Raw genomic sequence first — 13,140 nt, forward strand, 5'->3', positions numbered from 1 at the left:
GCTTCTGTCTATCCTCAGCACTTGCCTCGGCACACCCTCCATCCTGGTGGCTTGCACTTCATCTGTTGCACACCCACAAGCACCCTAGCACCTACCCCCACTGCCCCCTTCTTTCTGCACTTGCACGTTCTGAATACTCACAAGGCATAGTAGGTTTGTTCACCCCCCTCCCACTGTATTTATACTTTTATGATTTTAATGTGTCTCATCCCTTTGTCCCCCTCCCTGTTGCCCTGTGGGCGCTTTGAAACTGAATTTACTTGCTGTATGAGCGCCTAACAAGCGAACAATAAATAAATAAATAAATAGTGGGAATGTTCAGCGAGTGTCTGGAATGTTGATGCATAGTGTGCATTCCAGCCCAGACAGTTGGAGCTATGTAGCCGGGAGCCAGTGGCTCCATTCCAGCTTCTAATGATCTTATCCTGATTACTACCTTCAAGACAGACATAGCTAAGAGAACTTAGAAAGCTTGTTATCGGCTCTCCCTCCTGCGAAAAGCGAAGCCCTTCCTCCGGACAGCTTTTGATCCAATGTTCAAGCACTGGTCCTATCCCACCTGGATGAGGGCAATGTACTCTTTAGAGGCCTCCCGTCGTCCTCCCTTGTGCCCCTGAGAAGTGTTGTACACGTGGCCGCACGCCTCAAGGGTCTAGGCAGATAGGAGCACATCACTCCGGCCCTCATCGACCTTCACTGGCTCCCACTGTGCGCACAAATCACATTCAAGTCTTGCTTTATCATCTATAAGACAGTCATCCAGCTACCTCCCGGAGAAACTCAGCATCTCCAGCGGACAGTGCACCACTAGAAGCCAGGACACATGCAGACTTGAAATCTGTCACTGCAAAAAGGAAAGGACAAGAAAACAAGCCTTCTCTGCCTACGCCCTAAAACTATGGAACCTCCTCCCCGTCATCACCAGACTCGCCCCCACGCTCCTACAATTCAGAAAAGAGCTCAAGACCCACCTCTTCAACGAATCTCTCTGCCTCAACACGTAGGCCGTCACATCGCCACTCACGCCACCCGACTAGCTATGCCTGCCCCTCAACTCCCCTCCAACCGGTTGTTCCTCTTCTTCTGCTTTTACTTACAACCGCAATTCAGCTGTACCCTGCTTCTGTGCCCCTCTGTATCCCACCCCCGCTGTATATCTGCTCTGTTACCTCTGAAAAGTGCTCTGTTATGCATCTGTACTGTTTTGTATACATCTGTAAAGCACTGTGTTGCCTCTCAAAGCTAGGCCTGCGCTTAATAAATTCCATAATAATAATAATCTTTAATTGATGAAACGTGATAAAGAGTTCAACTTACCTGCTGCCTCGAGATACCTGCTTTACAATATTTGCCTTCATTTCTTATGGAACACCATTCTTTTTGCACTATTTTTACCCTGTTATTAATTTTTAAGGGAAGTAAAGCCTTCAGCTTCACTTCCCTTTTGCTTATTATTATGGAGATGTATTATGGGGAAACCGATCAATCCATCAGACTATCAGTACTGGGAACTTTCTTTACCTTTTGAATTCTTGTACTCTTTAACATTGCACACAGCACCGCGCAGTGCATTGGGGAGACTTTAGGCTCACCCAAGCTTTTTACAATTGGGATTTTTGGTTATTTTTATATGTACTGTGAAGGCAACATGAAGCAAGACACAGACAACAGACTTACATTTCAAACAGTAGATATTTATTAAACTTAAATATCAGGATGGTAGAAGGCACAACTTTCCCTATGCTAAGGTGGGAGTTCCCTACCTGAACGAAGCTAAGGAAAGTCTGAGTGAAAGAGTTCAACTTAAAAGTTTGTCTGTGTCCAAAACCTATGTTTGCCCTCACAACTCAAGCTAAAGAGTGCGTAGAGATGTCAATAATCCAAGAAATTGTGATTAACACAAATCTCTGGGCTTCTTCCAGCTCTGAGCTTTCTCTTCAGCTCCCCTTCCACAAGTACACAAATGTTCTACAAAAGTGTCAGAATTACCTTTCTCATTCAAGGTAACACATTTCCACACGATCCTCGGGGTTCCCTTGCCCAAGTTCCAAGCACCACAGTTCAAAAGAAAAGGATCCTAGGCTTTGTTCTCAGGATAATACTTGCTGTTCCTCAAGTCTCAGGGTGCCCTTTCCCCCAGACTTTAGCTCAGCCACTTGTATTTGTTTCAGTCTCTCAATAGGTTTAACACAACGCAAGGTCAGCCTGACCCTCTTCCTGGATTGCCTCACCAGTTCACTTGCTGTGCATTTTCTTGATTTATTGCACAATGTGTTTGGTTCTTGCAGTTCCAGGCTCACTGGTCTAGGCACAGTTGTCAGACCACATGGTCCACCCCTCAGAGTCGCGCAGCCAGGATCCCTAGGCTCCTCAGCCTGCAGAGGTTCTTCCAGATTTGTCCCTGTGTATAGAGTCACGTTCTCTTGGTTTCCCTTTGTTGGCCTCATGTCGTATGTGCATTAATTACACTTCTCTGGCTTCTCCTGGTTAGCCTCTTGGCTCTGCCATCACAGGTCACACACCTCTCTGCCAATCTTTGGCGTTGCTGCACTGCATTTACTCATAAAGTTAACTTTGTGATGGTCTTGCTCATGTCCCACCTTTCCATGGCACTCTTTCACACTTGCGCTCTTTCCTGTATGTTTTCATATGGGCACTTTCTCTTTGGCTCTCTTTTGCTTTCTCATAAATGTTTTACTCAATTCCATGTCCAACAAGCTGAATTTCAAGGTTTCATTCAGTTCGGCATTCAACAGATATTCAATTTGCTTATTCTCAACATTCCGTTCAGTTTGGTATTCAATGTACATTTGTTATGCTTGATTTCAAGTTTTCCTGCAATTCGGCAGTTAATATGCACTTAATATGTTTAATTTCCAGTTTCTATTCAGTTCGGTATTCAATATTTATTAATTATGCTCAATTTCACATTCCCGTTCAATTCGGTAATTAATATGCATTCACTACCTACTCGAAGCCCGCTAGGAACTGCCGATGGTCGAGTGCCTCTCTCCGACACTCAACGGTCCTCAGCGTGGTTTGCGACTCCTGCTGCTTCTTTCCTCTTCGCAGGTCGGCAGGCCAGGACACACCTGGGACAGCTTCACACACACTGGTAGCTCTGCTGCCTCTGTGTGGACACGGACAGCGTTCTTCTTTCTCCTGCAAAGTTCCACGATACGGAGGTTCCCTCTCTGGGCTGCTGGCAGGCATCCTTGCTCGTCTACAGGCCCCACCACGGCTGCCTCCTCTTGAAAGGATCCCCTGCTGGTCTCTCACCCACGGTATCGGGTAATATTATCCCCACCAATAATATCACCATATATATGGTCGTGGGGTAAGGCCATAGGTGATATTATTAGTGGGGATAATTTATGGGGTTATTGGGACCGGGGCTTGAGGGGGGATCCCCGCTCCATTAAAACAATTATATGGGGTGTCCCCGGCAGGTTCCATGGCTTAATATTGCCGCAAAAATATGGCGATATTTCTGTATGCCGATATTTTTGCGGGGATATTAACACATGAAACCCTCCCCCTCAGGCCTCCCTATTTCTCCTAATACTGTTCTCTGGCTCTCGTTTTATACACTTGCAATCACTTAAAAGGTTGCTCGTGTGTATGCTTGGTTAGGATGGCCAGACTATGATTAAGGGGACATGCCTGACTCTCGCCATACTCTGCAGGCACCTTCCTCGTCTCAGTACCAGAGTAGTACAATGAAGGCGTAGTGTTCATTACTCTGTCTGCTCTTCCTCGTCCTAGTACTTTCAAATGTTACATGTCAGGAAATAGAGAGAGAGGTCTTACAGTAGCCCATAAAGGTCGGGGGAGAGTTAGGTTGGTCATCAATGGGGAAAGGGGCATACCATGTCTCTCATGCTGGCACCCTCCTCCTTCTCACCCTACTTCTATGGCTCCGGGATTCATAATTCTTCCTGCTGTTACCCTAACCAAAGGAAAAGTGGTAACAACATCCCACAAAGGCTTCTGGGATTATGGGTTCATTATGCGATGGGAAAGGGGGGGTACTGTTTCCCCCCGGGATGTCCTCTCCCCAATCCCCAAGGGCCCTCCACCCATGTGATCCTCCCTCGCTTCTCCACCCCAGGGTCAGGATCCTTAAGCAATGGCTTTTCCCTGGCCACCTGAGCAGGGGATCCAAGGGGAGTAGATGTAAGGACGCCCTCAGGTTTCTCACAGTGCCTAAATACAAGCTGGTAGCAGCAGATATTACAATGTTTGCAATATCTTTAGTGTGCACATTCTCGTTTACCACGTCGTATGGTTATCGGTTGCTAGTGCCCTAGATGGCGGTACCTTGAGATTTTTGTTCGCTTCTTTGGCCATATTGTTGTGGACTTCTTCCTGCCTTGCCAAGTCAGGAAATCCTTTCTAAGGTCATGCACTTGCCCAGGTAAGCTGCTGGACTGTCTATATCGGCTTCACGCCCATGGTGCCAGAAAGTCGGTGTGGGACAAATGTAAAACCAGTAATTGTCCCTGATTGAGCAACCACTGGCTGTTTGAATGGTGCAGATCCTTACCATTGGTGGGCTTTGACTTGCTTCCAGCTCAGACTTTGGATAAGAAGGACCCCTGCAGCCCTTTCTACAGATCATCATTGGAGCCAAGAATCCAAAGAACACCCGGTTGATGACCCGAAGACGACTCCTGAAGTGGCCCAGCATCCTTTCCTGTGTCTGTCCCGGTGAAGCCCTGTTTGACAACCTGATCTCCAAAGACCCTGAACAGTGCTTTAGCCCTTGGACTAGTGGGACCAACTAGTCTCAACACCTTCTTGGGGAATCCTGCCCTTCTGAGCCTTCGGAAATGTCCCTGCACTGCCCATGGACTGACCAGCTCTCTTGTAGCTTACTTCGCCAGAAGCCTTACCGTTCCGCAATCAAGCCTGGAACTTTCAGTGATCGCCAGCTTTTGGCACAAGTGGCCTTCTCTGCAAATATTAGCATCTCAGCATCAAGGGATCCTGTCCTGGAGTAACTTCTGTGACTGGAATAACGCCTGTCATCGACTGTGTGCAGAGACCTTCACGGGAACTTACTTTTCTCCAACATGTGAAGCGTCCTGAGGAGGTCTGCATTGGTGTGTCTTGTATTTCTTCATCGAAATTGCATCTGGCAGCTGCACCCGACCAGAAGAATTCTCAAACCCATAACACCCGGGGAACCTCTCACTGAAACCAGTGGAGAAAGATTGAGCCACCAGACGATCCATGAAGTAATCTGGGAAAATCTCAGTCAGGGCCCGGGAGGGTGGGGGTGCAATTAAACACAGTGCATCTGCTCTCCCCTATGCTCTATAGGATAACATTGGGAACAAGTCCCTTTCCCTCTTTAAACCCTTCTACTCACCTTTTGGTCGTCGAACCTGAGTCACGTATTCTGCCCCTGGTCCACCTTTGGTCTGGAATACAAGAAAACATTTGCTCCCCTTAAGTAAAATAGTGGAAGACCTTGTAAACTATCACCAGCACACGCCTATTGAAACCTACCTGCAGAGACACCATTCTGGTGAGAAACATTGTGGCTCCTGTGACCTTTGGGCACAAGGACCCATTCATCTTAGCGTTTGGACTTCTAAGTTCAGTCGTTATCTTGTGATCTGGTTCCATTATTGACTGCATCTGAAATACTTATCAGCTTTGCTTATTTTATTTTTTATTTGATGCATATTTCAATCTAGGTGAATGTATATATTTGTATCAGAGTTTTGTGCAACAGTACTACCTGTTAGATTAATTTCCCAGTGTGTTCAGAAGGTATATAATATATAACTGGATTTTTATACATGACTGTTCAAAGTAAATTGTGTGCCATACTGTGTGGACTCATTTTAGGGCCCCTGGCCCCACTCAAACTCTCATGAGAATAAACCTTGAATCTTCTCTATTGCTATCTTTATTTTGGCTAAACTCTCCTTTTTTTCACTATAACTGGGGTGGGCTCCTAAAATCTGTCCACCAGACTATAGATTCTAGAAACCCATCTTAACATCTTGTGCTTTGTCCAAGTTGCGGTGGGTAGCATCTTGAGTGTCTCAAGATCCCTCCTGTACAGAAACCTGAGCTGGGGATGACCTTTGCCTTATTAGGGTGCCTAGGGGTCCCTGCCATGTCAGGCACACCGTCTCCTTCCAGTTTTTGGCTAGTGCACAAAAAGGCTAAAACCAAATGTCACTTTCCTACCCTTTCCAGGACGACCACAAAAGATATTGAGCCATAAAAACTGTATTTAAACGAGTTAGTCATTTTGACCAATATACCGGTCAAGTGGCTACTCTATGTGAAAAATAAAGGTGCACATGCCAAGTGTAAAAATAAGGTACCCCTGTCACCCATCTGTCTGTACTAAACGGATTACGAGAAAATGCTATTAAAGTAAAAATAAACTGGCAACAGTGTTCTTCCTGCACTACTATTCTTAAGAGCAGTAGCAGTGCTACACTAGAAGCATCAGTGAGTGACTGTATCCCCTGCCCTTGTAGCCTTGGGGAGTAACCAGTACCCGAGAGTGAGGCTGAGATACACCTCACTAACTAAAATTCGGTCAAGATTACAAAATAGTCAGCAGACATACTGGGGTCACATTATTCTGGGGGTTTATTACGAACAGACTCCTGGGTCCAGGTCATCCAGATTTTGGCCTTGTGTGAAAAATGTATGTACATTTAGCACCATTTTTTCTGCTAGTATAATAGGAATGGAGCAGACACGTTTTTCCCTAGTCCATACTATGACATATTTTCTTTTTCACTAAGGCAAAAATGAAGCCTTTTCTTTTCTTCTATGTGTGTTGCATAACCCAAAAATGAGTATATTCCTCACATATATTTTATTTTAAGCAGGATAGATAGTGCAAAAAGAATCTCATTTGTTTTTTCCCTAATGTAAATGTTTTTTAAATAGTATGGATTGGGACAAACATTACTGGCTCCATTCTGTATTACCTAAAAGGGGAAACTGGTGCTACATGTAATTGCTCAATTCTTAGCACTGGTGCAAATGTTGGGTAATATGGGTCCTATTTGGCTTCACAACCCCCTGACCTTGTTGGGATAACCATGGTCCTTTCCCTAGAACAAAAGTGAATATTTGATCTTGTCAAAGAGGGGTTAAATATTGCAATCCAATGGAGTTTTTTCATTCACTAGCTGCCTTTTAATCTGCAGAGCAACACAGTTTTGAATGCAAGGTTTAGATATTAAATTTGCAACATTATTGTCAATGCAAGTTAGACTCCCTCGATAGTTGCTATGAGGACCAACCATCAATGAAAATGCACTTATGATACAAGTGCTAATAATCTTTTGGCCCCTGCTGGATGTGATAAGATGGTAAGTGGAAGAAAATCAATCGCCACATAAGATAAAGCGGGATCCATTCCATCATCCTTAATATACAGAGGAGTGTTTTGCTAACTGAGTTAGCTCTATGACAAATAACTAACAAATGACATTAGATGGAAAATAAATAGAATATTCTCCACTGGAGTGTACGTGGTTGCCAGAAAAAAGCTCCAGACCATTATTGAATATTCAGATTTAAGTGTGCTCGACATGTATTTCCAAGCAACATGCGGTTGATTTGTCTGCAATGAATAACATCGGGCAGAGATAAAAGAAAGAGAAAATTCAAGTTAGAGATCTTAAACTCTAATGTAATAAGCCAGCATTCCTATTTACATTCCATCGTGAATACATAGGGAAGTAATTATTCCTTGTGCTGCCGCTTTTCGGTCGAATAAGCAGAGCCGATATTATCCAACATGGCACCCACGCTGACACACATTGGTGTGAATAGCAAACGTTAAAACAATCCAGGGGAAACTATAAAACATGCGGTATGCAATTGCGCGACTGCTCCCGTGTGAATTTATGGCGGTCAGATACAGAACAGGTTCCAACTAAGTGCCAATTTATTTTCATCCATAAGCACATACAAATAAGTGGAACCGTATGAGGTCATTCACCCGAAGCATGTCGTTCGTTTTTTTTTTTACCCTTAAGGAATCGTAGAACTCGCAGGAATCTAACGTAATGCCGGCGTGCACGGAAGAAATACTGTTCAATTTGAACTCTGTGAAGTCAGTTACTACGCCACATCGCAAACGAACTAAGAATCATTGAGAACTTTTCTTAAATTAAAGTTCATGTGCAATTTTCACAGTAGATAGAAACTGCCGATGTCCTGATATTGTTGGGGCTAATTTTGAGGGATGAACATGACAGAGTCTTTTCTGTTTGTCATTCCAGTTTAGAAATCTCTTCAGTATGTAAAACGACCTAATCAGGGAAAATGACAGAGATCTGTTTCATGGCATTGAAAGGTGAGCAAGAATCTACTCGCCGCATTGATGGTAATGCATTTACTTCAACGCTGTAAAATGTATGTAAAATTCACGTAAGAATGAAAACTTTGGAGTACTAGGAAACTTAATAATCATTAATACTGTGGTCTAACTTGAATTTAATACCAAGAAGACAATCCACTGAATAAACTCTGTAGTAGAAAGTATTAGTGTAAAAAGTAAACAGAAATATTGCACTGTCTCCCCTGTAGCACGCACAAAGTGTCACTCATCGGGTTACTGCAACGATACCCTAAAGATATGATTCCTCTCACGCCTGTAAAGAAATTCAAGGTTAGTTATACAAATCAACCATGCAAAAGAGACATAATAGAATGGTACCATTCGTTTTTAATAACCAATACTCTGTTTTGGTTTTTTATAGTTTTGCTAGATGAATATATGCCATACAGCACTTTTTTATCAAGTTGTGCCACTAAGAAGTGTCCTGAAGACTGGTCCAATAGATCACGTGAATGAGATTTATTCGAGCACGTGTTTATTTGTGTTGGATGCAGAAACACTACTAAGTGTTACATACAAGATCAGAATAAAGGAAAACAATTAAGAGGGCCAATACACTGTTATAACTATATCCCTCACGTTCCTTACTAACCTCACTTCCATCTTGATAACAACATTAGACCTGTTTGAGGCAGCAATGTGTTTTGTGATCAAGATTTTTTGTGAACATCAAATAATGTGTATTTTTTATGTGTTTTAGTATGTTGAGAAAATGAGTTTTTGTATATGATTACAATATCTATTATTGTATTAGATTGTATACCTCTCTCTAAATAAATTAACACCAGCCTCCTTTGTAGCTTATCCCCTTTGTTTGTGGGCCTGTTTTGAAGGATTTTTATCTGGCACGTTTACCTTCTGGGCCTCCTAATTTTTCTGAGTGGCCCCTTTTATCCCTCTTGGGATCTTCGTATCTAACTTCTTAGAATAAGACTAATGCTGTCTTAACTCCGGTGGGCAAGCATCTAAAATGTGCTTATCCGTGTCAAATGTACTATGCCTAAAATGTTTTCACTTTTTGACCATCTATCTAACCATACACGCTTTAAAAGGAATCCTTCACCCATGTTAATGCCCTTATTTTTGTGGTCTTTGAATGCCTATAAGTATTGAGAGTTCTCACATATGTATTGCTCTCATATACATTTTGTTCATTGGCACTCCACCCACTCATCAATGGCATTACACCCACACTGAGAGTGCAAACTAGGCATGCCATTGGGCATTCATCTTTTGCAATTTACAAGGTACTTGAAATGTGCTTAAAATTCTGGATTTTTGTCATTTAGAATAATGTTACTGTGGGGTCTGCTGCAATGGATGCACTCTGGATGCACGCATGGATGCATGCTGCACGGGGATGTTAAATAAACCTTTCTGATGTTAGGTTTTGATCCCTCAAAACTAAAATGTTGCCAGTTGGCTAGTTATGCAGAACTGTTGGGTTGAATAATCCCTGCTTTCAAAGGTATTGAAAGCCAAAGGTACACACATGCGCACACAGCGATAGCACAGAAGTCAAAATCAGAGGCACTTTATCTGCAATTTTTATTGAGAGAATCCATTTGATTCGGAAAATGAAGTTCCATACACACTCCAACATAAAATTGCATATTTCCCATGGGATTCAAATCTGTGGGCCTGTTTGCTGCAACTGTTGCTGCACTGAAATGCAATTTCTGTTGACTTCAAGCACTGTGTAAGGGTGATTTAAACAAGCTGGTTGTGAGGGAGCCTTGTTAAGGGATATGCTGAGACTTTTCTGAATGATTAACCTGGTATTGAGTTGATCCATCTCATGATGCTACTTTTAGTGAATGTACACCCTAAACAGCTAAATTGCTTTAATAATCATTACACATGGGTTACTTGGTAGTGTCCTACGAAGAGGTTTAATGTCCTAACTGTATATAATGAAAGGTGTTTGCCATAAGACAACATCTCTGAATCCTGTTGCCTGCGTCAGTGATGACTAACGTTAGAATATTTTGCATATCCTATCTTTTCAGGTCCCTAACTTTTTGCATTTGACTCCTGTTGCAATTAAAAAGCACTGCCAAGCTCTAAAAGGTGAGTTTTGATGATATGACTGTTTTGTTGTTAGAATTGACTGGCAACTGCTTTGATGAACGAGTGATTTGTACAGTGCACATAGTGAGGCAATTCCTGCTTTTAGATGTGCCTTTAGTTCTGCCTTGCGTTTTGCTTCAGATTTGGCAAAGTCAACTTTACCAAAATATTCCTTTTTTATAAGGGCTTTTGGACTAATGAGGAGGATGCATTGTAATTCAGTCTCCCTCTTCTTTCTTGTATGCCTGCATTCTAGCTTACTGCTTTTGACTTTGGCCCATATAAGCAGCACCTTGTGGTGAAACCATTACTACAGTGAAAAGAAAATGCTGTTGAGAATCCAGTCTTCCTCCTTCATTGCATTCCTTCTTAATCTATCCCTTTTCTCAGTAATTCTCAGTTACTGTACTTATTTCTTCATCACGTCTTCCTTCATCACAACCGGTGATGCGCCTTTGATGGTCAGCTCCAGGGACACTTCAGAGTCCACTGATGGCAGGACCGCAGGGCAGGACACGAATGGTTAGGCCTACCAGTCTGGAGGAAGAAGGCAGCGACAAAGGTCTTCTCTGGTCACTGAAGAAGGTCCAGAGGCAGACTTGTTTTCCCCTTCTCCGCTGTATCTTCTTTCTTTTGAAACTTTGATTCCAGTGTGCAGCCTCCAGAATGGATCCTGACCCTCCTATCGTCTATAATCTGGGCTGTGGGTTGACCAAACCCACCAATTGCAAGGATCTGGACCATTTCAACGGGTAATTTAAACCGTCATGCACAGCCTGCTGCTTCAAATCTCCCCAGGAACAGTCAACACCTGTGTGAAATGTGGATTGGGACCAAACGATCCCAATTTCAACCAGTTCAAGTCACATAAAGCACTGCTGTGAATACACAGCTGTATCCAACGAAAGTGCTTTACCTTATATGGGGCAGGAGTAAACATTTCAAGTTGCAAGCTACTAGCCAGGCATACAAAGCCACTCACCCTCCTCAATTCTCCACAACACAGCATTTCTTACTCTCAGTGAGCGGAATTATCACGCCAATGGCTACACGGCCAGTGCACTTTTTGTGGTGTTGAGTGTTTCCAGCCTCAGAAGGCAACAAGAAGACCAAAAAGCTAGACTGGGAAAGGACAGGATTTATACCCTGAGCAGCAACCCTTTTGAGCATATAGTATTGAAAATGGCATCATAGAGGGAAAAAGGATGTTGCGCACGGTAGTGCACCGGAAAAAAATATAAAAAACGGCCCACTTCCATCTGCCTATCCTCTGCACATCAAAAAGGTAACACAAATGTTAGAAGGCAAACATGGATAAAATGGGCACTGTGTTCCTGTAACACACTGCTGGAGGTGATTTGTCTTATAAAATAAAAACACTATAAGAGTAAAATGGCATAAAAACGCTCATGTCACTGGCAACCTTACTGACTAACCAGTGCCCACAAGGCAGGTGAGTGAGGCTAAAACTATCTTGATCGCGCCAAAAGCAGCCAGGATGCCAAAACATGGACAGATCTATTGTGGGTTCCAATTAAATCAATAGAGGGAAAGTTCCAAAAAGGAAAAATGTCCTTAACATGTAGCAAAATCTATTACACTAAAATGTAATGAGTAGACCACAATCCATAACCTAGTAGATAACCATACTAAGACATAAGCAATACAAATTACAGAAAACAACCCCCAGATCATCTTTGTGCAGCTTTCCTTATCTTGGTTTTCTGAAGATCTGGAATTCAAGTGATGAAGAGCCCCTTTTCTTTTGGGCCAGGCTGTAGTCCGATAACAGGCCACGGCTTCCTCATGCTTTCATCTTTAGAGGATTTGCAGTATGCCACAGCCTCGTTACATGCATTTTAATATTTTTGACCTGAATCAATTTCGGTCTCCATCTGTGATAATCAGGGCTTAGGTGTAAAACGTGCATCACGTTCTGGACGGCTGATCTAATTCAGCGTCCCTCCCAATGCACTGTGCCCCACTTAGCAGATATGTATAGCTTCCTGGCCTCCTTTTTGTATACCTGAGTTCTCGTACCCCACAAACCCATATGTTTCAAACACTAGTACAGTATGGGGAATGTGTTCAGTATATCCAACATTACCACCCTTCTCACACCCCAACATCTCTTGCTTACTTCCCTAAAGGAATCGCTATTTGTATTTGTATTTATTATGTTTATATAGCACTTTACTCCAAAACGCTGCTGTTTATTGTAGTTTGTGAATCCTGTGGGATTTCAAAGCCCATTCCATCCAATATTTTCTTCGCCCAAGCCAGCCAATGGATTTTGATAAAAGCATCCAAGCCTATAACCAACCTTTCAGTGTAGCTTGGTATATTCCGGTCTAAGGGTTACCCCATGGCCTGAGCGTCACTGCGACACCCGATGAATAGGCCCAGATTTCAGATCTATATGTAGCTGAAGGGCCAGGCTTCCATTGACTGTCTTTTTTTTAAAAAAAACATTTTTTATCACACTGAAGAAACCACACCGGTTAATTAGTTATACAAGTTGAAAAGTGCCAACGTGTTGTCATTCTCTCAATCTTGCCTTGGTGAACAGTGTAGTGCTAAAAAGCACATGCTTAGTTGGAGAAACTGGGCATGTGTCGTCTGCTATTCAAATGAAGAAATTCAAAGTTTTCTATTGGGGTTTCTTTGTTTAGCAGAGA

At 42.9% G+C, this 13,140-nt stretch overlaps 1 protein-coding gene across 1 annotated transcript in view; it reads left to right on the top strand.

The window, feature by feature from the left end:
* The window catches only part of MRPS35 (mitochondrial ribosomal protein S35), a 300,787-nt gene that overhangs the window by 81,407 nt on the left and 206,240 nt on the right, over positions 1–13,140 (top strand). Inside the window, exon 4 of the mRNA XM_069628518.1 lies at positions 10,402–10,462. Within this exon, the coding sequence (XP_069484619.1) occupies positions 10,402–10,462 (61 nt within the window). The remainder of the gene's footprint in view (positions 1–10,401; positions 10,463–13,140) is intronic.

Source organism: Ambystoma mexicanum, chromosome 12, assembly GCF_040938575.1.
Source record: "Ambystoma mexicanum isolate Mex_15411 chromosome 12, UKY_AmexF1_1, whole genome shotgun sequence".
Taxonomy (NCBI): domain Eukaryota; kingdom Metazoa; phylum Chordata; class Amphibia; order Caudata; family Ambystomatidae; genus Ambystoma; species Ambystoma mexicanum.